This window comes from Mesoplodon bidens, assembly GCF_964165515.1.
Source record: "Mesoplodon bidens genome assembly, chromosome: 1".
In the NCBI taxonomy this organism is placed as follows: Eukaryota; Metazoa; Chordata; class Mammalia; order Artiodactyla; family Ziphiidae; genus Mesoplodon; species Mesoplodon bidens.
Genome location: NC_138176.1, coordinates 115,254,904 through 115,281,750, shown reverse-complemented (window position 1 = coordinate 115,281,750; position 26,847 = coordinate 115,254,904). Strand labels below are relative to the sequence as shown.

The window sequence follows — 26,847 nt, the reverse complement described above, 5'->3', positions numbered from 1 at the left end:
TAATTGTAAGAAATTACATTATGATTATGAACATTATTGCTATTAAATAGGTATCTAATTTTATTTGTAGCAAATATAAGGAGATGCTAACTACATACTGACTCAACTCAAAGGACTGAAATCTGGGGTTGGGATCCTGCCTCTACCATTTAGTAAATAAGAAGACACAGAAGTATCTGAATCTGTTTCCTTATCTGTAAAATGAGCATAGTACACAGACCATCCTCATAGAGTTACTGTGAGGATTAAACAATAATTGCAAAGGTCTTCTAAACACTTGTTACACACGATAAGCACTATATAAATATTACCTATCATTACTACTTAAGATTGAATTCCTATACACAGATACTACACTGAAAATATTAGTCATTAGAGAATATCTGACATAGATTTTAAAAACTTTCTATCAAAAAATACAGGCACTACAATGAAACATGCAGAGCTCACGTCATTTTTGGCAACTTTAAAATATGGATATTAACACCAACTCAAAGTACAGGAGCAAAGGATTAAGGAGTTAACCATCTTAAACCATATTCTTAAAAGGTATTATTCAAAGGAAATATGTTCTTCATAGACCCTTTAAAAATCCATTTATTCAACACATATTTATTGAGTGCCTATTCTAGAGTGTTTTCCTTAAAGCAAAATATTGCACTAATTAATTACTATGGCCTATATGTAAGAGTCTAAACAATGAAGGTTTAGAAAACACTAGCTCCCACTATAGGTTTACTCCCATAAACAACTAAAACTAGCTCTTCTGAAGCAGAGCTGGTGGGGTAGGTGGGAGTGAGGGGCAATATCAGAATCATGGAGTTAACTGCTCCCTCAGATTCTTCGGGAAGGTAAACCCATTTCTCCCCCCTGCGGAATCACTGCAGTCCTGAGCCACTCTGCTGAAAGATGAGCTAATCCTCCAAGTGTCCTTCAGGACAAAAAATGCTCTGAACTCCTGGCCTAAATTACATACTTCGACTGAAGGAGTCTATGTTGCACTCCCCCTTTTTACTCATGCATTTGGCTTTAAAGAACTTACTATGTGATTTTGCAACAAGAGGAGAAGAAAGCGAAATGAAAATACCATGATCTTGATCGGGCGCCTCCAGGTTGTAGCCATACCCCAGCAGTGTGCGCACGGCCTCACGGAGGCTGTCCTTGTTGGATTTCTTAGTTCGGTCATCTAGAAGGGCATAGGGAACCAGGCGAGGGTTTCTTCTGTTCTTTACATCCTACAGGAAGACAAAAAAGGTGCATGATCATCAAAGAGTGACCAACAGCATTTGGAAATGAGACAGCCACCAAATACATCAAAATATAAAGCATGTGAAGGTAGATACTGTGCCTTCTACCTTCCTTTTGTCTTCCCAGGCTGCAGGAGTTACTGAAATACTATCAGTATGAAAGATTTAATCAAGTGAGTAACTGCATCAATTTAAACCAGGCCCTCTCCATGAGAAGAAAACGTAAAAATAACAGCAGTAACAAAAGCCAACTTGAAAGATCTCAGTAATCATCTTCCATCTGCCCTGGTCACAAGGCAGTGGGCTAACTTAAGAGAACCTACCATTTCCTTGCCAAGTTGACTGACAGGTCTTTGTTACAAGAAGAGCCTAATTATTACCTGACATCTGATTTTTGAGCCAAAGGACAACACCTGGCTGCTGTGCCTTCTTCAGAGAAAACTCAGTGTGTGGGCGGCCATCCCATGACTTCAAATAGCTTGGAAAATATGCATTAAGTTGATTCCGTCAACTGGTGAAACCAGGTAATGCAAGGAATACTGAAATAGCTACAAACCTCACAATTCATCTTTTACAAAAGAGGCCCCAAGTTTAAAACGTGATTAAAATGGTGTTGACCAAGCAAGAAGACAGCCTATCTTACGACCTTGGAAAAGGATACCTAATTTACAAGTACAAAACTTAATCTCATGGAGGTGGAGATGCCTCCAATGGGTTGCGAGTCTTTAGGGCTCTAACATTTAAGAAATTACTTCTTTCCACTCACTCACTGCTGCAGGTTTTGTCAAACTTTCCATATTTTAGGAGGTGTACTCGATTCTCAATTTACCTTAGCATGAAGAAGAACTCAGAGGCTGTGGATATTCCCAAACCTTCCCCAAAAAAAAAAAAAAAAAAAAAAAAAAAGTGGTATGTGGTGGACAGGGTTTGCTCTCGCTGGGGAAGACCAAAGAAAACTGTTTCCTAATTTCTTCTTCCCCCTCTCTAGCAAATCTGTAGTAAATACCTCATCCTGGCTACATGACCATCTACTGACACCTGGAGTCCAAATCATCTGGGTTGCTTGATGGGGAACCCCACACCGAAGCCACCCCCAAATACACAAGCAGCGTAAACAGAGTGCCTGCACTGCCAGTGCAGCTTCAAGACACATTACCCAGCACCCCTCCTTTTCAACATTGGTTGCTGCCCCACGCTGCCCTGCAACTTTTCGTGTAGAGAAATTAAGAGGCCTCCGATGAATCACACTCTCTGGAAATGGTGTCGGGGGAATCTGATTGTGAAAAGGAGCTGCCCTGGGGTTTCCACGTTCACAAGTGCTTGAAATCAAGTGTGCTGGAGAGGCAGAGAAGAGGGACCTCAAGCAAATGCCTGCTCTCAAGGAGTTTACGACCTAGTTGTGAACCAGATTATGTTAAGGAGAGGGTGATGAAAAATTAAAGACAACGCTCATTCAGACAACCCAGCAAATGTGTGCTCTGTCAGTGGGGAATGGGGTGGAGGGATGGAGTGGGAACTGGGGGAGGGGATGGAGAAACGGTTCCAAGGAGAGCTTTGGCCAGCTCAGACAGAGCTCTGTGTTTTTATGAGGAGGACCCTCATGCACAAGGAAGAGGCAGACACCAGGGGGGTTCTGGTTTGTCCCACAGAGTCATGCGGTCTGCGAGGCAAGTAAGCGCTCCTTTGGCAGAGAGCAAATGTGACCCCTTATCCCCCTGTGGTATATGGTTCAGGTTCATACACACACACACACACACACACACACACAATGCTCAAGTGGATTGCGTACTGACAATCTCATCAGTTACAACCAGTTTAATTCAATATAAAAATAGCTTCTTTTATGAAGGAAATGAAGGCTATCTGAGTTTTCTTTAGCCTTGCAAATGACAATAGTCACCAGTTAAGAAGAATTTTGGAAACATATTTTTCAAACCAACATTTTTTTTTGATAAACTCTAGTATTTATTAAATTATAAAGTCTGTAATCAAAAAGAAAAATGTGGATCAAGACACACCTCAAACTACAAGGACTAGACAGCAAAGCCTATGGGAACGCCATGAAGTGTGTTACAGACAAGATTCTGAAACATAAGTTATAAGCTGTTTCCTTTACATTTCCATTTCAGTAACTTTACTATTAAATAGTTGTTATTCATCTATTTTAAAACCCCAAATTCACATGTAGCCTTTATCCTGACATGTAGCCTTTATCCTGAACCATGACCTAAGCTTATAAGTAATAATCCAGTTTATCCCTAAAACTCTTTAAGTAAAGGCACTGCCCACCATGAGCTGGCAAGAATCACTGTGATAAACAAGAGAAGAATTTGGGCTCTGGAGTCAAAAGGCTTGATTCCAACCTGGTTCTGCCACCTGGGTAGCGCTGGACAAATTGTTCTCAAGCTCCCTGTACATCATATGTGAATTGGCAATAAAAACTGTTCATCCTGGGCTTCCCTGATGGCGCAGTGGTTGAGAGTCTGCCTGCCAATACAGGGGTCATGGGTTCGTGCCCCGGTCTGGGAGGATCCCACATGCCGCGGAGCAGCTGGGTCCGTGAGCCATGGCCGCTGAGCCTGCACGTCCGGAGCCTGTGCTCCGCAACGGGAGAGGCCACAACAGTGAGAGGCCTGCGGACCGCAAAAACAAACAAACAAACAAAAAAACCTGTTCATCCTTCATGGAACTGTTGCAAGAGTTAAAGAAGAAAATAGATGTAAAACTCGATGCATAGTGACTGGCATCTTATAATAATAGCAAAGTATTCTATATTATTTGTTAGGTGAAATGCACTGCTGTAGCCTTTCTTATACATAAGTTATATAATGAAGTTTAATAATTCAGTGAGGAGGAAAACAGTGGCACAGAGAAAATTAATTTAAGTAGCTTTCCCAAGGTCCCACAGTCACTAAGAGGCAAGGCTAAATTTGCTCTGCTTTGCTATCTCAGTACAGACCCAGACTAATGACGGTTAGTTATTCCTGTGAGTGCAACCATTAACAGAAATCCATGATTCTGAAATCCAGAAAACTCAGAGAAGTCGGTTTTTTACTAAGTTTAACAAAAACTCAGTTGGTGGCAAAAATGATCTGAATTGATGCAAGGCTGTGGATAATCTTTACTTACCCCTCTTGGTATCATCAGTCTACACTGCTGAACAAAGAATAATTTATATATAGTCTGCTGCCCTGCTGAGGGCACTATGTAACATGATCAATGTATCACCATTCTGAAAACCAAGAAATATCTGGATTCTGAAATTCATCTGGTCCCAGGGGTGTTAAATAAGGAATTGTGGGACTTCCCTAGTGGCGCAGTGGTTAAAAATCTGCCTGCCAATGCAGGGGACACGGGTTCGAGCCCTGGTCCGGGAAGGTCCCACATGCCGCAGAGCAACTAAGCCCGTGTGCCACAACTACTGAGCCTGAGCTCTAGAGCCTGCGAGCCACAACTACTGAGCCCACGTGCAACAACTACTGAAGCCCATGTGCCTAGAGCCCATGCTCCGCAACAAGAGAAGCCACTGCAGTGAGAAGCCTGAGCACCACAACAAAGAGTAGACCACTTGCTGCAACTATAGAAAGCCCGCGCAGCAACGAAGACCTAATGCAGCAAAAAATTAATAAACAAACAAACAAATAAATAAGGAATTGTGGACCTCTTCTATTATTAGTTTATCTTGAACTTCTCATATTTCAAAAGCTTCTCCTAAAATACAATCTTAGAGAGAGAAATGCCACAAAACAATGTTATAAATCACTCATCTGGTAATATTCACTGTGCCCCTCATGATAACAACAAGACTTGGGGTGGCCTGACTTCTTGAATCAGGCATTTCTGTGCATATGTACATTAAAGATATCTATATGATGTGAGTTTTACAATGGTCATTACTTAATCTCTCCTGTTACAAATTATACTAATTCCTACTTAAGTCAATCTCAGAGTACGTGCTGTAGAGCTAAATTCCCACGTACCTGTTGGATGCCATAGGTCCAGCCCTGCCGGATTCGATCCCGGGCCCACACGTTATGGGCGTTTTCTGCCAACTTGTCCACCATTGCTTCCTGAGACGGGGTGAGCTTGATAAAGCTCAGGTCCATCGGGGCAGGCTTGTATCCACTTGTCAGCTGGTAACTACAAAGCAAAGCCAAAGAAATATATAATGGGCCTGTCCAAAAAAGTCAAGGTTGAAAAATCCCTGTAACAGTCTGTTAATTCCAATTGTTCCTAATTCTTATTGTTCCATAAACCACAGTGGTGACCACTGGTAATGTGTCCAGGAAGCCTGAGCCCCTTTCACTTAAGCTAAAAACTCATCAGGTGCAAAGGCCACACGATCTTTATGTTTTCATTTTCATACCAATAAAACAGAAAAGAGGCAACACCTGTCTCTCAAAGTTGAGAAGGATTTATCTTGGTTTGTGTTCCAAACAGTTGATGCTTTTTTACAGGATAAATCAAAGTATCGGTAATTAAAACATCTGATAAATTTCCCTTCCTGTTAAGTCCTCATTTTTCTTCAACATTTACATGTTATATTAAAGTAATATTTATTTCATAAATCTGCATATGCTTTCAGATACTAGCTATTCATTATTCTACAGGGGAATTTTAATGCATTTATACATTATTTCCCTACTGCTATTCCTAGTTACATACTTTAGGAAGCCTCAAGATAAGATAGACATTAGGAAATACCAGGCATATAATCATCTAAAATATGATTAAGGCCTGTATTTTAGGGAACTTACACCAGAGACTATTTCCACACTCTGAGCTGGAGAGGAAAAGTATTAAAACAAGTATAAGTTTTAACCTTTTGGGAGAAATATAAAATTGGAAGTAAAACGTTTTCAACAGACATATATTAGGGCAATAGGACTGCTCTGCTACAAACACACACACACACAGAGCTGTCTCATCTATTTAACTAGAGAGATTGGCACAAAGTCTATTGTACAATTGCTTCTCTTTCATTCTCTGTCATTGTTGTGTCCCCTTCAACTATGCTTCAAGGTCAGGATCTGCTTCTGATCCATTTTTCTAATTGTCATTATACTTAAAAGAGTACCTGGCAGAGAGCAGCCTTTCAGTCTACAGTTTTTGAAAGAATTAACTTTATTTACAGAATGAACATAAAGAGATATCCATCTTCATCTCAAAGATTCTCCTTTGGTGCAAACAAAGTAAAGAAAATTCACCAGATAATTAAGCTAAGTTTAAGAAATTATCAGAGAATGAGAAAATGGTCTTTAAGAAACTATACATAATCTTTCTTCTTCTAATTCAGGGAGTTGAACTGCTTTGCTCCTAGCTATCCCCAGGAACTAGAATAGTGCCAGATACATGGTAGATATTCAATAAAAATTTGTTAAATGAATCCATGTATGACAGCAATAAATAATTTAAGGTTGAATAAAGTTGGCTTTACCTTAAATACTCCTACTTCATTATAAGGCATCTTCTATTTTATAAATGATTTACCTACAGACAAAAGTTTTAGAGAATATTTTGTTTGATTTAAATAGATCAGATTGGCCTGGTAACTGCAAAAATTATGGCTAATTACCACCTTATGTCACTTCATTTACATCCACGAGCTAAATTTATTGACATGAAATTTTGTTCTGTTTTAAATCAGAACTCTGTATGTTTGGGTAATTAACAATATTTTTTCTTTGTTTTTCTATAAAGAAGCCACATGGGATTTTTGTAATCACTCACACAAATCACTGTATTTTATAGAATTTTTATGTTTAAATGGACAAATCTGTCAACTCTAAGCACAGCCTATATACAAGTTCTCACTCAGAAAACAGTTTCTTCAAGAAAGAGCTCTCAATGCGTTTCAAATGCACCAAGAGGTGATCAAGCCAGCATTGTCTAATTTCCAAGTTTAACATTATTTGCTGGAAGCAGGGTTGAGGGTAATGATAAAGAATTTGGTCTTTTGCATACAGCTGGCCAGTAAGCAAATGAAAAGATGCTCAACATCACTAAGTATTAGAGAAATGCAAATCAAAACTACAATGAGGTACCACCTCATACTGGTCAGAATGGCCATGATTAAAAAGTCTACAAATAACAAACGTTGGAGAGAATGTGGAGAAAAGGGAACCCTCCTATATACTGTTGGTGGGAATATAAATTGGTACACTCACTATGGAAAACAGTATGGAGGTTCCTCAGAAAACTAAAAATAGAATTACCATATGATCCAGCAATCCCACTCCGGGCATATACCTGGACAAAACTGTAATTCAAAAAGATACATGCACCCCTATGTTCATGGCAGCACTGTTCACAATAGCCAAAACATGGAGACAACCTAAATGTCCCTCAACAGATGAATGGATAAAAAAGATGTGGTACATATATACAGTGGAATACTACTCAGCCATAAAAAATGAAATAATGCCATTTGCAGCAACATGGATGCAACTAGAGATTATCATACTAAGTGAAGTAAGTCAGAAAGAGAAAGACAAATACCATATGATATCACCTATATGTGGAATCTAAAATATGGCACAAACGAACCTATCTACGAAAACAGAAACAGAATCGTGGACACAGAGAATACTCTGTGGTTGCCAAGGGGGAGGAGGGTAGGGAGAGGGATGGGTTGGGAGTTTTTGGTTAATAGATGTAAACAATTATATACAGAATAGATAAACAAGGTCCTACTGTACAGCACAGAGAACTACACTCAATATCCTGTGATAAACCATAATGGAAAAAAATACAAAAAAAGAATGTATATATGTGTATAACTGAGTCACTCTGCTGTACAGCAGAGATTGGCAGGACATCGTAAATCAACTACACTTCAATTGGGGGAAAAAAAACACCAACTTGGTCTTTTGTACTCTCCCATCTTCCCACCTCTATTTCTCACCCTCCTCTTGACTTTCCCCACAATAACCCAGCACATGGTAGCATAACAGTACACAATTCTCTTTTTTCTCTCATTTTCCAGTGGTCCTAATCCCTCCTACCTGTCACAGAGGATACACATATGGTCAAGTTTTGAAGCTAATCTATGAATAGCTGACTAGAGCCTATGCTACCTCAGTGAGGGATATATGCCCTCTAAAAGAGGAAAGATCCTTCCCCTGCAACCAATTCTAATGGTAGACTTGCCAGCCATGTCTTACATGACATGGGGAGGAATTTTTGAGGGGTATTTTCTATAAACAATTATTGATAAGTTTTACTAATCTATAGTAGAACTACACATTCTACTATATGTCTATAGTATATATATATAGTATACGTATATATGATAATATTGGCATAAGCATTTCTCTTTATTTTCTAAATTTTCCTCTTCCTATATAGAATATCTACTAATGTTGCTTTAATTTGTGATCACAAGGAAAACCTACGGAGACACATTTGCATCTGTTGATTTGAAATAACAGAATAATTAGTTCACACTCATTTTCAGATGTAGACTACGATTCATTTTACTTGCTTTTCTTCATAGCCTTGTGCAAGAAAGAATTTAAAGTGGTTCTTTTAAATGGCCAATAGTCCCAACCAAATTAAAGTTACTAATTCCCATTTCACCTGAACCTTATTTCCACACTGTTTTACTTCATCTTCTGTAGTAAAAATACAAATATCTTTGAAATTAATAGACTTCAACCTCCGTAGGTTGATAAAAATGATGACATCATGAATGCTTTAACCAGTGGCATCAATGAGGATTTTCAAGACCATTTTTCATTATGTGAGACATGACAAAGTATCAAATCATTATACCAAAATGAGATTTTTAAAAAGTGCATAAATGTACTTCAGCAAATAATGTCCATTTCATCTTATTAATACAAGTTAATTAGGTACATAAAGATCTGCTAATATAAACTATTTTCTTTTTGTGATTGAAAATGAACAAAGAACAAAGCTTTTGAATAAAATGTGACTGATGTGAATCTTGGAAGCTAAATGTTTCCAAGTAAAGCTTCAGATTGATTTCCAGAGATTTAAAAGAAATAAAGGAAAGACTGCTACAACAATTCTCGGGAAGTAGAATTCTGGAGGCCAAATAATAGGGAAAAGGCATGTCATTAGTAATTATATTAATACAAAATATATATAGCTCATATTAAAGGCATCTATGTATTACAGTCTACCTTCTCAAGCTTTCTGGGAAAATTCTGCCAGAATCAGTTAATAGATCTCTTTCTTCTGCCATCTATTTGTCTAGTAAGTGTAGTTTTTTACTTCCCTTACTTTAATATACAAAGTTGCAGTGCTAACAATCATTTTGTAAATTTAGGTTATGAGGAATATATATGGTATTAAACAAATACATTCAATATGTTCACTTCCAAAGCATCAAAGTTCTTTTATAGTTATTAGCTCTTAGTTATATTTTGATGTAGTATATAATGCAATAATATTTTAAAAGTGAGGTTAACAAATTACATAAACTCTCTGGGCGTCAGTTTTCTTCCAGTAAAATTTCTTTTTAAATACGTCTTTGCCTGAAAAAAAGAAAAACCTACTGGCAAACTGCCAGTTTCATTTGCATCAAATTACCAAAGATGTAAACAAAAAACTGATAATACTTAGCCCTACTGATGAACTGCCATGTGAAGCAGCAGTTCAGTTTTGTGCTCCATTCCCACCTGACCCACATTTTTTTCTAAGCAGGAATTCTAAATGAGCCTTTGAAAAAAGTGTTCAGTAGAATATCACTTAAGGGCCAATTAAAGTGGTGCAACAAAAATGTGGCAGAATACCAAAAACACTGAGGAACAAGCCTTTTCTTTTTTTCCAGCCTCTCCCACCTCTCAAGCTTACTTGTTTAGTATAAATCAGGTTAAATGAAGCTTGGAAGTCATTACGTTGTGAAAGATGCACAGTAAACATGAAAAGATTATGTCCAAGTTCAGTGGATGTTAGCTGTAAATTTCAAAACCAAATCAGCGCTTCAAGTACCTTGGAACAAATGGGAAAAATCTCAGATGACTGCACGCCAGAGATATTAAGAACAAGTTTTGCTGGAAGCACATCTATCAAAAATGAATACTGGGCTGACATTCTCACAGAAAGGAGATAGAGAATATTCAAAAACCCTTCTCCAGAAAACAAATACAGGAGAATAATTTCAGTGTAGAAATTAGAAAGGAAAAGGACAGGGATCTATTTCTTCTACTAGTACAATTCTTCATTTTGTTTTTAAATAAATGTATAATATGATGATATGCCCTGTGTGTGCCCCACCACTATTTTTTAACCCAAGGCCTTCCTGTACCTCACAGCCTGTTTGAAACAAAACCAAGAGAGGATCATTTTAAGAGAGACCAAAAAAAAGCCATTCTTGGCTTTTGGATTTTTAAAATAGGCTTTGAAAATTCACAGCAGAGACAACAGTCTTTAGAGAAAGGCCTTCTGATATTAAAAGCTCTACTTATGAATACCAAAAGCGCAAGGCCCTGATGTGTCAGAACATAAAAGGAGACCAGCTAAAGAGTCCAGTCTGTCCAGCCCCAGACAGGCTGAATGTTCCAGAGCCTGGAAGAGAGGAGAGCTGGAGGGAAGCCAGGGCTCTCCATCCCCCTGCCCAGATGGAGACCAGACAGATCCAGAGCTGAGGGGAACTTCTGTCTTGCTTACCAGATTGGACCCAGGAGAATGGCCAGGTTCCAGAATCTCCCACACCCTAACCCTTGTGCAGCACAGTTTCAGGAGAACAGATTTGGCAACAAACCAAGTCTAGGCTGCCAGGCAACCTTCCCTCCTCCCTCCACCAAGAGACTGCAGTCCCCAAGTTGCCAGAGAGAGCATTCCTAGGTTTCCAGCCACCTCTTAAAGAGGCATGAGTGAAGCTAAAAGTAGAGCAAGGACCTGGAGGTCTCAAAAAGAGATGAGGAGGAGAGTCCCAGCGTGTGGTCCAAAGATCAGTCAGGAAAACACGCATCCCATAATGAGGCAGGAGATAGATGGGCCCCAGGCCTAGCAGCTGGAATACAGGTACTCCAAGATGAAGATAAGAGCAGGAGGATAATGAGAGGAGCTGAGCCCTGCCCAGATAAAAACGTAGAGAGACCACATTTTCCTCATTCTCGAAGCCAAGGAGGCCTTCTCAACTACACATGCACAGAAATGCTCCTCGGAGGTCAAAAAGGGAGGGCGCGCCACCCAATGGTAGGTGATGTCAACCTACCCATAGGCCTCTTCGCTAGAATCCATGTTGGCTAAGAGACGCACGCGCACACAGAGGGGAGGACCCTGAGTTGAACCAAATACAGACTCAGAACCAGGCAAAGCAAGATGATTGGCCACAGGAAACAAGGAAGAAATGTCCCGTATAAGTGATTCAAACTACCACAAGGGCACGACTCTTCCTCTGCATCTGCCCATGTGAGTCTATTCACACATACCCTTTTTCCTCCTAATAAACATTTTACCTGTTTCACTACTTTCCACCTCTTTGAGGGAATTCATTTCTACAAAGCTGATGGGCCAGGGGCCTTGTCACTGACCACTGGTCTAGTGGTTAGGATTCAGTGCTCTCACTGCCACAGCCCGACTTCAGTCTCTGGCCAGGAATCGAAATCCTGCTTCAAGCCGCTGCAGGCTGAGGCCACCCAAGATCCGTAAGATGCCAGCAGAGACGAATGAAGACAATTAACAAAGACTTCCCTTTGGCCAAACTTGAGTCAGGCTCCTCTGAGCCCTCTTTCTGACCTGGCCTCTGACCTTGGGCTCTGTCCTTGTTTCGTTTAGTCCAGTTTTAGCAAGAATCCTGCTAGGTCAAGTTAATGGAAATCCCCCACCGGTGACCTCCGATCCCACTCCTCATCCCCCACCTTTGATATCCTATCACTCTGGTCTGCCTTCAGCAAGAACCCTATCAAGTTGGTTTTACCAGAATCCCCCTTTTCCTTAATGTTTCCTCTTAGTAATTTTCCGTCCACTGTCCCCCACTCTGGTCCTGAGCTACAAATCCCCGCTTGTTCTTGCTGTATGTGAATACGGAGGTCTCTCTTCCCCTATTGCAATAGTTCTGGAATAAAATTTGCCCTTATGGCTTTAACTTCTGTCTGGCTCTAGTTTTCTTTGATATAATTCAGCCCCTGACAGCAAACTCAAAAGAGAATGCCCAAGGATCCAATGTCCCCTCCCCATCAGGTGAGTGTCCAAAACAGACGTATAGCCCCGGGAGTAAGACGGGGGTACACCTTGAATTCAAACTTAACAAATATTCATTCTGTAGTCGAATATTTCAGGCCCTGTTCTAGGAACTAATAGCACTGAATAACGTGGACAAACAATCTATATCTTTATAGAAATTACGTTTAGATGAGGAATCAGGCAATAAACAAAATAAACATAAAATAATAGTATGTCAGAGGATATAAGTGCCGTGAGGAAAAATCAAGTAGAAAAGGAAGCATGAGAGGAAGTACAATTTAAAATAGGGTGCAATTTTAAAGAGGTAGAGAAAGACAGCTTGGAGAAGGTGACCTTTGAATCAAAACTTAAAGGTGAGAATAAACACAGACAACAGTGATTTTAATGGAGTTTGTACTGAACAGACAAGGATTAGGTTTCCACTATCAAGCTGCATTCTGGCTGCAAGGCCCATTGGGTTTAAATATGAAATTAAGTCCGACGAGAGCAAATGAAGAACATTACATATGAGCACATTTTAAAATTTGTGGTCTGTGAAATTTACTCGCTACACATAAAAAGCATATATAAATAATTTTTTCTTCACAATCACAGTGCTCATCCTCACAGAAAAAAATCCAGCTGCATTTGTAACACTATTTTTCATTTAGGTAAATATTTACATACACTGAATTTTGTGCATGTGCTTGTGTCTATATGCACAGTATAAATATGGGTCTGCACATTCAGTATCCCTCTAAGCATTCATTTCCGAAAGCCATTTTAAATTTACATATACATATAAGCATTGAGAATATCATTCTTAACCTTCTATCTGCCCCAATATGCTTGAGAGATACCACTTCCCATCACTACAGTGGCTACACAGCATGAGGGGGAAGGAAGTGATGCAGGAGCGAGGAAATTTAGCACTAGTCTTAAATACCTCTCAAAGGATTCGAGTATGTTCTTCCACAATTCAACACTACCTCTTACTTCCCAGCGATACATACAAGCAACCAGTTCCTGACCTATGTTTTGGTTTAACAGCAGAGAAGTGCTAACAAAAAGTCTGAATAAAAGGCACTGGTATTCAGACAAGAATTTTATTTTCATTTAAACCTTTACATTTAAAAAAAATCTCAGCTACGCAGGGATATGAGATACTGGGAACCACAAGCTCTGGGACTGGATTCTTTTTCAGTTGCATTTTTCTTTATTCCTGTAGCAACTGGACTCTGCTCATCAAACTCTGCAGTGGGTCAAGAGCTTAATTTTACAACAAATGTGGGAAGGTTTATGAATTTAAGAACAGACCGTTATGTGCTGTACCATTCAGCTGCCTGCTGATTTGTTTAGAGAGGAGGAAGAGGGAGAAAGGGAGAACTGAGCTACAATCTATCACATATTTTTTTAAAGTCTTTAAAGATTTTAAGAGAAATGATCTGTATTACCAGAAAAAAAAAAAACACATAACATTCAGATTGCCTATTTTCAAATAGGGAATGTAGCACATCATTCTAATTACAGTTTGAGTCTATGTGTATCCTTAAATCTGCAATGGGTCTCTTGTAGGCAGCATATAGTTGGGTCTTGTGTTTTTACCCACCTAACCACTCCATACCTTTCGAATGGCAAATTCAATCCATTTACATTTAGAGTAATTATTGATATGTAAGGGCACACTAATGCCATCTTATTAATGGCTCTCTGGTTGCTTTGTATTTCCACTGTTTCTTTCTCCTTCTATGTCTACTTCCATAAATTGATTATTTTCCATGTTGGTGTGCTCTGTTTTCCCTTTCTTTGTCTCTGTGAATCCATTCTATATAGACTTTTGTCTTGTGGTAACCTTGTAAATTACATTAAAAATCGTCTAGATAAAATAATCCATTTTAGGCTTATCAGCTATCACAACTCATCTGTGAAAGCCTATGAAGGCTCCACCTTTACTCCTCCATCTTATATTACTCATATTACTGATATTACAACTGATATTACTGATGTTACAACTTATCTCTTTTTATGTTGTATATTCATTAATGATTTATAGTAGCTATAGTTCTTTTTACTACTCTTTGCCTTTAACTTTTATACTATAGTTGAGTGGCTAACACACCCTCCTAACATGGAGTTACAACTCTCTGGGTCAAACTGCCTTTGTTTCTCCATCACCAGGGTCTTGTATACTTTCGTATGTTGTCCTGTTGCTCATCAGCATCTTTTCATTCCAGCTTGAAGAACTCCTTTCAGCATTTCTTGCAAGGCACGTCTACTGGCGGTGAACTCCCTCAGCTTTTGTCTGGGAAAGGCTTTATTTCTCCTTATCTGAAAGGTAACTTTGTTGCATACACTATTCTTGGCTGGCAATTTTAATCTTTCAACACTTTGAATATGTCATTCTACCCTCTCCTGGCCTGTAGAGTTTCTGCTGAGAAATCAGCTGACAGCCTAATGGGGCTCCTCTGTACCTTACTTTTTTTGTTCCCCTGATGTGCTTTAAGATAATTTCTTTATCACTGATTTTTTAAAATTAATTTATTTATGTATTTATTTACTTAGGGCTGCTTTGGGTCCTCGTTGCTGCACACGGGCTTTCTTTAGGTGCGTCAAGCGGGGGCTGCTCTTCGTTGCAGTGTGTGGGCTTCTCACTGCGGTGGCCTCTTCTGTTGTGGAGCACGGGCTCTAGGCACGCAGGCCCAGTAGTTGTGGCTCATGGGCCCCAGAGCGCAGGCTCAGTAGTTGTGGTGCCCGGGCTTAGTTGCTCCACAGCATGTGGGATCTTCCCAGACCAGGGCTCGAACCCGTGTCCCCTGCATTGGCAGGCGGGTTCCCAACCACTGTGCCACCAGGGAAGCCCTATGACTGATTTTTGACAGTTTCATTACAATGTGTCTTGGAGGAAGTCTTTTTACATTGAGATAATAGGGTGTTCTTTTAGCTTTATGGAGTTGTATGTCTAAGTCTGTTCCCAGGCCTGGGAAGTTCTCAACTATTATTTCTTTAAACAAAGTCCCTGCCCCCTTCTCCCTCTCCTCTCCTTCTGGAGCCCAATTATTCAGATATTTGTTTTTCTGATAGAATCTGATAGCTCTTAGAGGCTTTCATCACTCTTTTAAATCTTAGTTTCACATCCTCTTCTAATTGTATTATTTCTATATTCCTATCCTCCAAGCCATTTACTCTTTCTCCTACATGGCCTGCTCTGCTACACATGTTCGGTGTTACCTTCTTCATCTCATTCATTGAATACTTTAGTTCCAGTATTTCTGTTTGGCTCTTTTTATAATTTCATTCTCTTTGTTAGAGTACGCCTTCCATTCATTAATTTTATTTCTGATTTCACTAAATTGCCTTTCTGAGTTCTCCTGTGGCTCGCTGAATTTCTTAATACTATTTTGAATACTTTATCAGTTAGATCACAATATTCCATGCCATTGAGCTCAGCTGCTGGAGAATTACCATCCTCTTTTTGTGACGCCATATTCCCTTGACTTTTCCACATTGGTTGTAGTCATGTGTTTCTGCTTTTTGCATTTGAAGTAGCAGAAAGCACCTTAACTGAGCTTTCATGTCTTTTCTGGTTCTTATAACTCACCAGGGTTGGCTATCAGAAACCTCTCTTTTGTTTTCCAGAAGGCGGCGCTATAGCTCAAGCTTGTGGTTTCTCCCTTGCCCATCCACATGGTCTGTCTACTGGAGCTCACTCTCCTTGACCAGAAGTGTGCACAGGGAGCTGGCAGCAGAGTGGGAGGGAGGTGTGGGTTTAGCACTTGGTGAGGTAGGGGTGCCCACAGTCCTGGTAGGGAGATCCCGAGAGTGGCACTCCCAAAGGCATGTGGGTCGACTTTCTGTAGAGTGCAGTCCCTTTAAGGCCTTTTGAAATTCTTATCTACTTCTATTTCAAAGTCTTCCCGGCCCCTAGCTGCAAGCTCCCACCTTAGTACTCCAGGTGCCAGTGGAGAGAAATGGGTTTCTCCAGCCAAGTCCCACCCAGCCAAGGCAGTAGGGCACTCTCATGCTCCTCCTCTTTCTCCAAGGAAGAGATGTCTCTGCCACATAAATCAGCCTGATCACCACCTTCTTGGGGGTGGGGTGGTGCTGGGAAAAGTTTCTCCTACTGCTTCCGCTGTGACCAAACTCCTGTTTCTTTTTTCGTTGGTTTGTTTTCTTTGTTCTTTTTTTCTCCAATGGTGTGGTGGCATCTCCCTTTGGGAGGGCTGGACTTCTGCAAGTTGTCTGTCACGGGTGCGTACCTGCCTGATTCACACTCACCAGATTCTGGCCCCACAGCCAGGAAAGGGGCCCAGGCAGCCTTACTGGCTTCATTAGTTCTGCAGCTTATCGGGAGGTTTCTCTATCTCCTACCAGATGCACTGGTGAGCAAGATTCCTCTTGGGTCCCTGGGAGCTAGGTGCAAATTGCAGAAACCCCACAAAGGGACTCTTATTCATGTACGGATGTCTAAGTCACTGATTTGTAAAAGGGGGATGAAACGGAGGAACGTCTTATGGTGTCATGTTACAGACATCACTCCTGTACTAGGTATTTTAGAAACTGGGGGCCTTGCAGTAAACAAAGCCCCGGCCTCTTATTGAGTGTATATTTCAGTTTAGGTGACCCAAAAGCTAAACGAATAAATAACGTCAGCTGTAGAAGTGCAAGTGAAAAAATAAAGCAGGCTAAAGAAAATGATCAGAGCATTATAAACAGAATGCCTAAGGAAGACCTCTCAGAGGAGTTTATACTTAAGCAAAGACTTAAATGAAGTGAGCGTTCTTTTGTGTTTTGTGTTTTTTTCTGATTTAAAAAGTCCTTCTCCACCTCATGGTCATGAGGTTATTCCACTTGTCTTCAAAAAGTATTTTTGTTTTGGGCAATTGGGTCTTAAATTAACCTGCAAATGTTTGTGTATAGCATAAGGTAGAGACCTAACTTTTTTCTATTTTGCTAGTCAATTATATGAATACCATTGATGGAACAGTTTTCCTTTCCCCACTTATCTGTAACAAGACCTTTGGCATATGTCAAATTTGCATATATGCATGTATATATTTGGGAACTCTCAATTTGTCTATCCCAATACCATTGTAACACTTCCTTCAGTACCATAGTTTTATCATAAGTCTTGATATCTAGCAGAGCAAGTTTATCTTCTTTTGTAAAAGACTTCTAGATATTCTTGAACTTTTGAAATTCCACATATATGTTAGAATAGCTTAGCAAGCTGCTTAAAAACCTCTGTTGGCAGAATGACTGGAATAATATTCATTCTAAGATTAATTGGGGGCGAACTGATATATTTGTTGTACCATCCATGATCATGATCTATCTCTATTTATTTAGATAGTCTTTAAAGACTTTAAATCCAATTTTAACATTTAGTCTACAGAGGTCTCGCACCTCTTTGGTTAGATTTCTCATCTACCTTAGGGATTTCTTTTTTTCTTTCTTTTTTTTTTTTTTTTGCACTTCTAAATGATATTTTAAAGGTACTGATCTAGCAATATTGCTGTACTTATTGTCAGCAAATAATACTGTAGATCCTCCTGAGTTTTCAATGCAATAAAATTACCTGCTATTGACAACAGTATGTTTTCTTCCTTTCCAAAACTCATAATTTTTCTCTTGTCTCACTGCATTGGCTATATTGAATACATCAGGTAATAGTAGTTTATATATTTTATTCCTGAATCCTAAAGGAAAAACTTTGGGGTTTTACCTTATAGATTATTGGTTGCTATTTGCCTTTTGTCAGGTTAAGAAGGTTCTCTCAGATTACTGCTTGCTAAGAGTTCATATGCTTATAAGTAAAACATTTTATGAAATATTTATTACTAAATATACTGGTATGATCATATGAATTTTCTCCTTCACTCTAGTTTGAATAAATATATTTTCTAACGTTAACCCATCTTTTTATTACTGGAATAAATTTAGCTGGGCCATAATATACTGCTAAGTTTGCTAATATTTTGCTTAGCATTTTTTTGTATCTATGCCCATAAGTGAAACTGGATTACAATTTCCCTTCCTCACACTACCCTCATCTGGGCTTTATTTTATTTATTTTATTCATAGATAATAAGCTGTAAGGTGCTGCTTCTTTTTCATTTGAGATTACTCATTCTTAAATACTTGCTGGAAATCAATAGAATAGTGGTTTGGGATGTGTGTGTGTATTTTAAACTATTAATTCAATTCCTTTAATAGCTGTAGCTCTATTAACATTTTCTTTCTTCATGGGTCAGTTTTGATAATACTATATACAACTGTCAATATCATTTAACTTAGAAACTAATTTGTTAATTAATAAATTTGTTATAGTTTGCGGTCCCTCTTGAAAATATCCCTATAATTGCTAAAAGAAATATTTCTTTTTTCTTTTATCAATCTTTTCAGAGATTTTTCTTCCTGCTTATTAGGTTTCTAAAACATGCTTTCTCCAAGTACTGCTTTAAATATGCAACTCTTATGTTTTGATATGAAGTCTTTGCCTTTGCTATTCTTGTATTTTAAATTTTCACAATGATATGTTTGATCTATAAGCTATTTAGAACTATGTTTTAAAAGTTTTAAATGTCATGACTTTACATGATTTTTTATTGTTACTGTTATTTCCTGTGATTCAATAAATATGATATTTACAATATCAATGTCCTCATGTTGTAAAGGATGTTGAGTTTTATAAATGTTCCATGTGTTCAGTGTTCTATATATGTCAAGCTTTTAATTTATAGGGGGTTAAATTTTTATTATTCTTCATTAATATTTATCTGTTACACATATTAGTTTCTGGGAGTTGTGTAAGGAATTATCACTGTGATTTTACATTTGTCTATTTATTTTGGAAAATCTTAATATTTTGCTTTTTTGATTTTTTGAAGCCATTTTACTTGGTGCATACATGAGTAGTATTAGCATAATGCTTATTTTGTGGATCCTTATACAGCGTCCTTCTTTCCTTAATTTTGCCTTATTTTGTCTTATATAAGGCAACTGACAAAAAAGGAAATTGCAGTTTCCTTTTGAATAATATTACTTGGAACATCATGTTCTCATTTTTTTTCAACTTTTCACGTTCTGAATTTCTCGATGTGTCTCCTGTAGCTGGGTTTTATTTTTGTGAGGTGTATACAACATGAGTTATCTTTCTGAATCTAATCTGACAATCACTATATCTCACCTGGAGAATTTCACTGATTTCCATTTATTGAGATTAATGACATATTTGGATGTATACCTGTCATATTTTTATTTTTAAAAATAACTATTTTTGGATACACACAAGAGAATATACTTTAAAGCATTATAATGAAATGAACTCCATTAACCCACCACCATGTTAAAAATTAGAACATTACCAACACCCTTGTATTTATCTTTGTGCTCCCCCCCTTTCAACACCCTTGCCTGTACTCCAACAAAGGTAGTTACTATCTAGAATTATGATGCCACGGCTTTAGAAAAAGTCTTATCAAATAAGCATATATCCCTAAAAATATGTACATATGTTTTATGCATATATGGTTTGAGCCTCAAAACTAGTCCTATACTTTATATATATATAACCTTGTAGGATATGCTGTTATATATATTTTTTTAATGGAAGCCCTGAGTAAAAAGGTTTGGTGGCCTAAAGGACCTGCTAGAATTTGCACTCGCATAGCAAGCTCATGGTTTCTACTTTAATTCTATGTTTATCTGGGGTGACTGATAGAAATTATGGAGTGGCTACTTTGTTTTTATCTCCATGATATTACTTAGCACATTTCCAGGCCTGCTATTTACAACATGCAGGCCTCGGAAGAGTGGCTTGAATACTTAAACTAAACTAAATAGAGAAAAATTAACAATATGTAACAGTTATCATTTATTAAGCACTTATACTCATTTAATCCCTAAAACTTCCCGTATTAATACCTGTTAGCAGATGAGAAAGCTGAAGTTTTAAGAAGTTAAACAAGGTCACAGAGATTGTAGCATAGCAAGCAAAATAACTCCAAGAGCATCCAGTGCCTCAGGTTTTTCATCTTAAAGTGGAAATGATAACACTGACTGCATAACTACTCCTAAAATAGATTTTCTTTGTAAAAATAAACAAAATTATACACCTTCTGGTGGAAAGTGGGAAACCATATCCAATCAGTTAGGATGTGGGCACACGTGTTCACACACACATACACAAAACAAAAATAACAAACTCATAACACACTACCAAATATTTTGTGAGCTTGTTTCCCCTCTGGGCACTGTGATGGACTCTCACCCCACCATGGCCTTGATGCAGCCCCTAGTGTAATACAGCAAGCTTAAATTTTGAATCTGAATTTTATAGCTTATGTGTAAGCAAGGCATCTAGGATTCCATCAAGAGTTTTGTGGGTGCAGTAACACTAAAGTAAGGCACAGACTATTTAATATTGCTTAGACATTCAACTTACTTCTTCGGCAGCTTCATTTTTTTCACCTTTTCTTCGGTGTGTTCATCTGATATACCCACATGACATCCTAATGCCAACAAAGTCCTGGAAAAGAAAATCAGACATAAGCTGCAACAATTCCTTCCCTATGTACAGAACAACCCAACATAATAGCAGCTAGGCATGAGGTATAACAGTCCACCTCAAATGCAGAGAGAAGTATTTTTTTTTAAAGCAAAAGGAAAGCTTACTTAGTTGTAAATTATTTACTGTTGAGTAATGAGTAGGACATTTGAAAATTAAATGTTTCAATTCAAACACAAAAAGGAACATACTGAAAAATAAGTCTCTCTACAATCCCTTCCTTCTATTCCTGTTTCTTTGCCTAAAGGCACTGATTGCTACTAATTCCTGAATGTCCTGCTACAATCTATGCATATTCTAAAGCAGCTGTGGTGTGTGTGTGTGTGTGTGTTTATGTGTCATTGTTGTTTCTGCTTTCCTTTCACACATTGGTTATGTGTAAGAGTTCTCCACAATTTGCTATCTTGACTTTACAATATAACTTTGATATATGACTTTGACTTACTCTCCTTCATATAAAGCTGGTTTATTTTTCAATAGCTCTGAAGTGTTCCATTCACTGAGTGTGTCATAATGTCTTACCCAATTCTCTGTTCACAATGTTTTGTTATTACAAACAATGCTGCAATGAATAACCTTATACATTTACTACATATACTATATCCTTCATCTGTAGGATAAATTCCTACATGCAATTACTGGGTCACAGGGGTGGTACATTTCAGAGTTTGACAAATATTGCCAAATGTCTATAGAGCTGGTAATCATTTATATTTCCACCAGCAAGCTATGACACTGCCTATTTCCCATACCTGGTCCAACACAGAGTTATCAATTAATATGCTAATGAGATGTCTCATTTACAGTTTTAATTGGCATTTTTCTTAATATAAGTGCACTTGAGCACCTTTTTCGTATGCTTTGGTGATATCTGTACTTCCTTTTTCCTGTGAAAACATTCCTTATTCACTTTTCTGTTAGATTTGGGTTTTGTTGTTGCAGTTCAGAAGCTCTTCAAATATATGAGATATGAGTTACAAATATTTTCTCCAGTTTGTTATTTGTCTTTTTACTTTCTTTATGCTGTTCTATGTAGAGCTTTAAATTTGTTTTTACATAACTGAATTTTTCTATCTTTTAAAAATGGCTTCTGAGTTTTATGTGATACTTAGAAAGAGATTTCCCAATTGTTAAATCACTTGAAGGAAACGTCCTTGCTTTTTTGACGGGGAAGGGGTGGGGCAGGGGAGGCTATATATCTTAAGGTAGAAATTTAACTTTATTTCCCAGATGGATACCCAGTTCTCCACAAAATATTTACTGAATAATCCATTTTTATCACTTACTTGAAATGCTACTTTTATGATATACTGAAGTCCCCATATGTTTTTAAGTCCTTTTCTGGACTTTCTACTCTAGAAAAATCTCCCTTTCACATGACACATCAGGGTTCCAACTGGCCAGAAACAGTTTATCCAGTGTTTAGATACACTGTATTTTTTTACTCCCTTTAATGAATAAGCTTTTGTTGATTTTCCCAAGAAAGATCCTCACCATTCACATTTAGAACTCAACCTTAAAAGTCCCCAGACTCAGGGAGAACAACATCCTTTACTATTCAAGACAGTGAGTGGTTCCACCTATCTCAATAGAATAAGATGCAACAGCATAAACTTTGTGGATGACAGAATTTCTAAGGTGTGGTCAGTTGCAAAAGGAAGGTAGCAAGTATCTAAAATCCATCTATACTTACCCTCCATCACATTTAAAAAACGACAATATGGAGATATAGATACACACACACACACAAGCCCACACACTTACACACACCGTTATCAAGTTAAATTTTAGGTTATATATGGCAAAATTGAGATGAGCCCGTGAAATTACCTTTGGAGTGTTAAACTGCAAAAATATGGATAGAGCAAGAGCTAACTGAAGCTATGAAATTATCTAAAGAATGTGCCACTTCAAATGAGATTGACTGGCAACAGAAGAATCAAAAATTGACTCACAGAACAAACACAGGCTATGCTTATTCAAACACTGTCCAAGGAACAGGAAGTTTCCTGCCATCATCCTCCATTCATTTATCTATTCAATAAGTATCTTTTGAAAGCCAGGTCCTGTGCTAAGTTCTGGGGATAAGCTTATAGGCCAGTGAGAACTAAGACAAAAATTAACTATAACACAGTGTCTTGCATGCAGCGACATATGTACAGGGCTATGAAAGGGTCAAGTAGGATCCCAAACCCAGCTCTAAGGGAACTCAAGGGTGACAATAACATTGGGATTTATCTTAAATCCAGGTAGTTAAACTTCTGAGTGCACGCCTACCAAGAAATCTGATTATAACATATGGAGAACCCTGCCTAATACATTAAGTGACGATAATGGCTAGCACTGTATGACCAACGCTACAATCCAGTTTTAGAATATTTCCATCACCCCATCAGATTCTCCATGCCTGTCTGCAGTCATTGATCATACCCATCCTCATGCAATCATAAATGTGCTTTCTGTCTCTAAAGAATTGCCTTTTCTGGGCTTCCCTGGTGGCACAGTGGTTGAGAGTCCGCCTGCCGATGCAGGGGACATGGGTTCGTGCCCTGGTCTGGGAAGATCCCACATGCCATGGAGCGGCTGGGCCCGTGAGCCATGGCCGCTAAGCCTGCGCGTCCGGAGCCTGTGTTCCGCAACGGGAGAGGCCATGACAGTGAGAGGCCCGCGTACCGCAAAAAAAAAAAAAAAAAAGAATTGCCTTTTCTGGACATTTCATGTAAATAGAATCATACAGTATTAAATCTTTCATGTCAGGCTTCTTTGACTTACCACGTTCTTTAGGTTGATCCATGCTGTAATGCACATTAGTAGTTTATTTCCTTTTATTGCTAAATAGTATTGCATTGTATGGCTCCATTACATTTCGTTTATCCATTCATCAGCTGATGGATGTTTGCAGTTTTTCCAGTTTGGGGATGTTATGTATAATGCTTCTATGAACATGTCTTTGTGTCAACATAGGCTTTCATTTCTCTTGGGTACGTATGTAGGAGTAGAATTGCTAGGCTGTATCATAAATTTATGTTTAACGTTTTAAGAAACCACCAAGTGGCAGGGCCATTTTACATTCCCATCAGTAATACATGTAGATTTCAGTTTTTTCTATATCTGCACCAACACTGAGTATATCTGTCATTTTGATTATGGCTATTCCAGCATGTGTGTGGTAGTATCTCATTGTGATTCAGTTTGCATTTTCCTAATGACTAATGATGTTGAGCATCTTTTCATGTGCTTATTAGCCATTCACATATCTTCTTTATTAAAATATATACTCAAGCGTTTTGCCTGTTTTTTACTTGGGCCGTATGTATTCTTATTACAGAGTTTTAAGAGTTACCTATATATTCTGTATACAAGTTCTTTATCAGGACTTGTACGATTTACTACAAACCCTATAAATGTAAACTGACACGATTTATAAATATTTTCTCCCTATCTGTGGCCTGAGTCTCCATCTCCTATGTGGTTTCTTTTGTATTACAAAAGGTTTTACTTTCAATGAGATCCAGTGTATTGATTTTGTTTTCTTTTATAGATCGCATTTTTGGTATCATACCTAAGAACTCTATGTCTAACCCAAAGAGACTTTTAAATGAGAACAACAGATCATTTAAAATATCTATTCAATGCTATCAACCACACCAAGTTCTCTGAATAAGAACTCTTTTGTCTTTATATTATCTTTATTAAAACCATTTTATTTGACTTAACACTGTTCAACTCACCCATTTAAAATGGTTTTAAAGTCTGCAGAGGGCGGGGAGAGAGCAGCGTGAGCTGTGGAGCTTGTGCAGAGGTTAGCAGAGAGGAACAGAGTATGGGAAGTGGAAAAGGACGAGCTGGAGGTGGGCTCTCCATCTGATTCCTGTGCTTCCCACAGTAACCTGCATATGCATTCAGCACATATTTGCTACAAGATTAAGTGGCAATGATTGGTTCGTGTTGCAATTTAGCATTTCAAGTGTATGACCACCGACAAGAAGAGGAAACAGACTGGCCCCAAGCCACAGAGAGAACAGGACGCACCCTGTCCATGATAACCACTTGGTATACAAAAGCCTGGCTAGAGACTGAGCTTTATTGCTTATTCGTTGGTTCATTCATTCGAGAAATATTTACTGAGCTCTGTGTAAAGTTCAAAAGATGGTGAATAAAATCAAAATCAGATGCCTGCCCTCAAGAAACTTAGGTCTGGTGGAGTAGAGAGGCCATCCTGTCATTATACATAACTGGACAGTTTCTAGGCTGAGAGATACAAACAGGCTGAGTGCCTATGAAAGGGGGCTTTATTGAGTCAAGGAGCTCAGCAAATGTTTCCCGAAGAAGTGACCTGAGATGTAAAGGATGAGAACAGGGCATGGAGGGGAGCATTCCAGGAAATGGACATAAAGAAGGGGGAAGGAACATGCAAACAGGTGTGCAAAACAAAGACTAGTGTGACGGCAAGCAAGGAAAAAGAAGAGTAGCCTCCTACATGATGATGGTGGTGAGAAGGGGAGCAAGACCTTGCAGGACCACTGGGCAAATTAAGGTACTGCCTTTATCTTAAGAGCAATGGGACGCCATTAAAGGAATTCAAATAGGGAGAAATGACACTAAATATTTGAAAAAGATCAGAGTACAGAATGGGTAAGAGAAGAGCTAGCTTAATATTTCAACTGGATCTGTTGGGACAGTTTTATAGTTTCAGGTGGGGAATAATGGTAGCTTAGGCTAAAGACATGGAAGCAACCTAAATGTCCCTCAACAGATGAATGGATAAAGAGGATGTGGTACATATACACAGTGTAATATTACTCAGCCATAAAAAAGAATGAAATAATGCCATTTACAGCAACATGGATAGACCTAGAGATTATCATACTAAGTGAAGTAAGCCAGACAGAGGAAGACAAATATCATAGCATTTGACTTATATGTGAAATCTAAAACAAAAAAAGAAAGAAAGACACAAATGAACTTATTTACAGAACAGAAACAGACCCACAGACATACAAAAGAAAATTACGGTTATCAAAGGGGAAAGGGGGGGGAGGGATAAATTAGGAGGTTGGGATTTATACATATTACTATATATAAAATAGATAACCAACAAGGACCTACTGTATAGCACAGGGAACTATATTCAATATCTTGTAATAAACTATAATGGGAAAGAATCTGAAAAAGAATATACATACATATACATATATATACATATATATATATATATATATATGTATAACTGAATCACTGTGCTGTGCACCTGAAACTAACAGAACATTGTAAATCAACTATACTTCAACTTAAAAAAATGGTAGCTTAGGCTAGGGTGGTACAGTGCTGTTCTGGAAGAGGGTGTCAGAATTTCTGCAGTGCTGTACAGCACACAGATGATCATTCAAATTGGAAGTAAGCTGTCTTTTTCGACAATTTACGTGATAAAAAAAAATCACAGAAAGAGCAACAAAAATTCATATTCACACAAAATCACCCAACATCCAAAATAAGGAATATTCTGTAATAATCATTTGTTTATCTGTCACTTGGCACTCCTCAGAATGTAAATGAGTAAAGCTGCTAATCCCACCCACAGTGCATTATTTTTTTTTTAAAAAAACTGAACTTTACAGAGTGCTTCTTCTGTTAGACATTACGGTGCTAAAGGCTTTATCAGTATTGTATCATTTAGTCCCCACTACAATTCCATAAAGTAGATACACTATGATCCCCATTTTAAACTGATGCTAAAAAGTCTAAGGTTCAGAGAACCTAAGATTCCCTTTGTAGGAGCAAGTCCTTAAATCTAGACCATCCAACCATCTAGACTCTATGTTCTTACCCACTCTGCTCTACTGCCTATCAACTAACCAAGTGAATAAAGGAAATACATAAAGTACTGTACTTTCTTTA

At 38.3% G+C, this 26,847-nt stretch overlaps 1 protein-coding gene across 2 annotated transcripts in view; it reads right to left on the bottom strand.

The window, feature by feature from the left end:
• RYR2 (ryanodine receptor 2) overlaps window positions 1-26,847 on the bottom strand; it is a 725,859-nt gene that overhangs the window by 285,414 nt on the left and 413,598 nt on the right. For both annotated transcript variants that reach the window (XM_081249359.1, XM_081249358.1), the window contains exons 25-27: window positions 20,827-20,910; window positions 5,228-5,387; window positions 1,088-1,235 (exon numbers count right to left, since the gene is read on the bottom strand). In XM_081249359.1, the coding sequence (XP_081105485.1) occupies window positions 1,088-1,235; window positions 5,228-5,387; window positions 20,827-20,910 (392 nt within the window). The remainder of the gene's footprint in view (window positions 1-1,087; window positions 1,236-5,227; window positions 5,388-20,826; window positions 20,911-26,847) is intronic.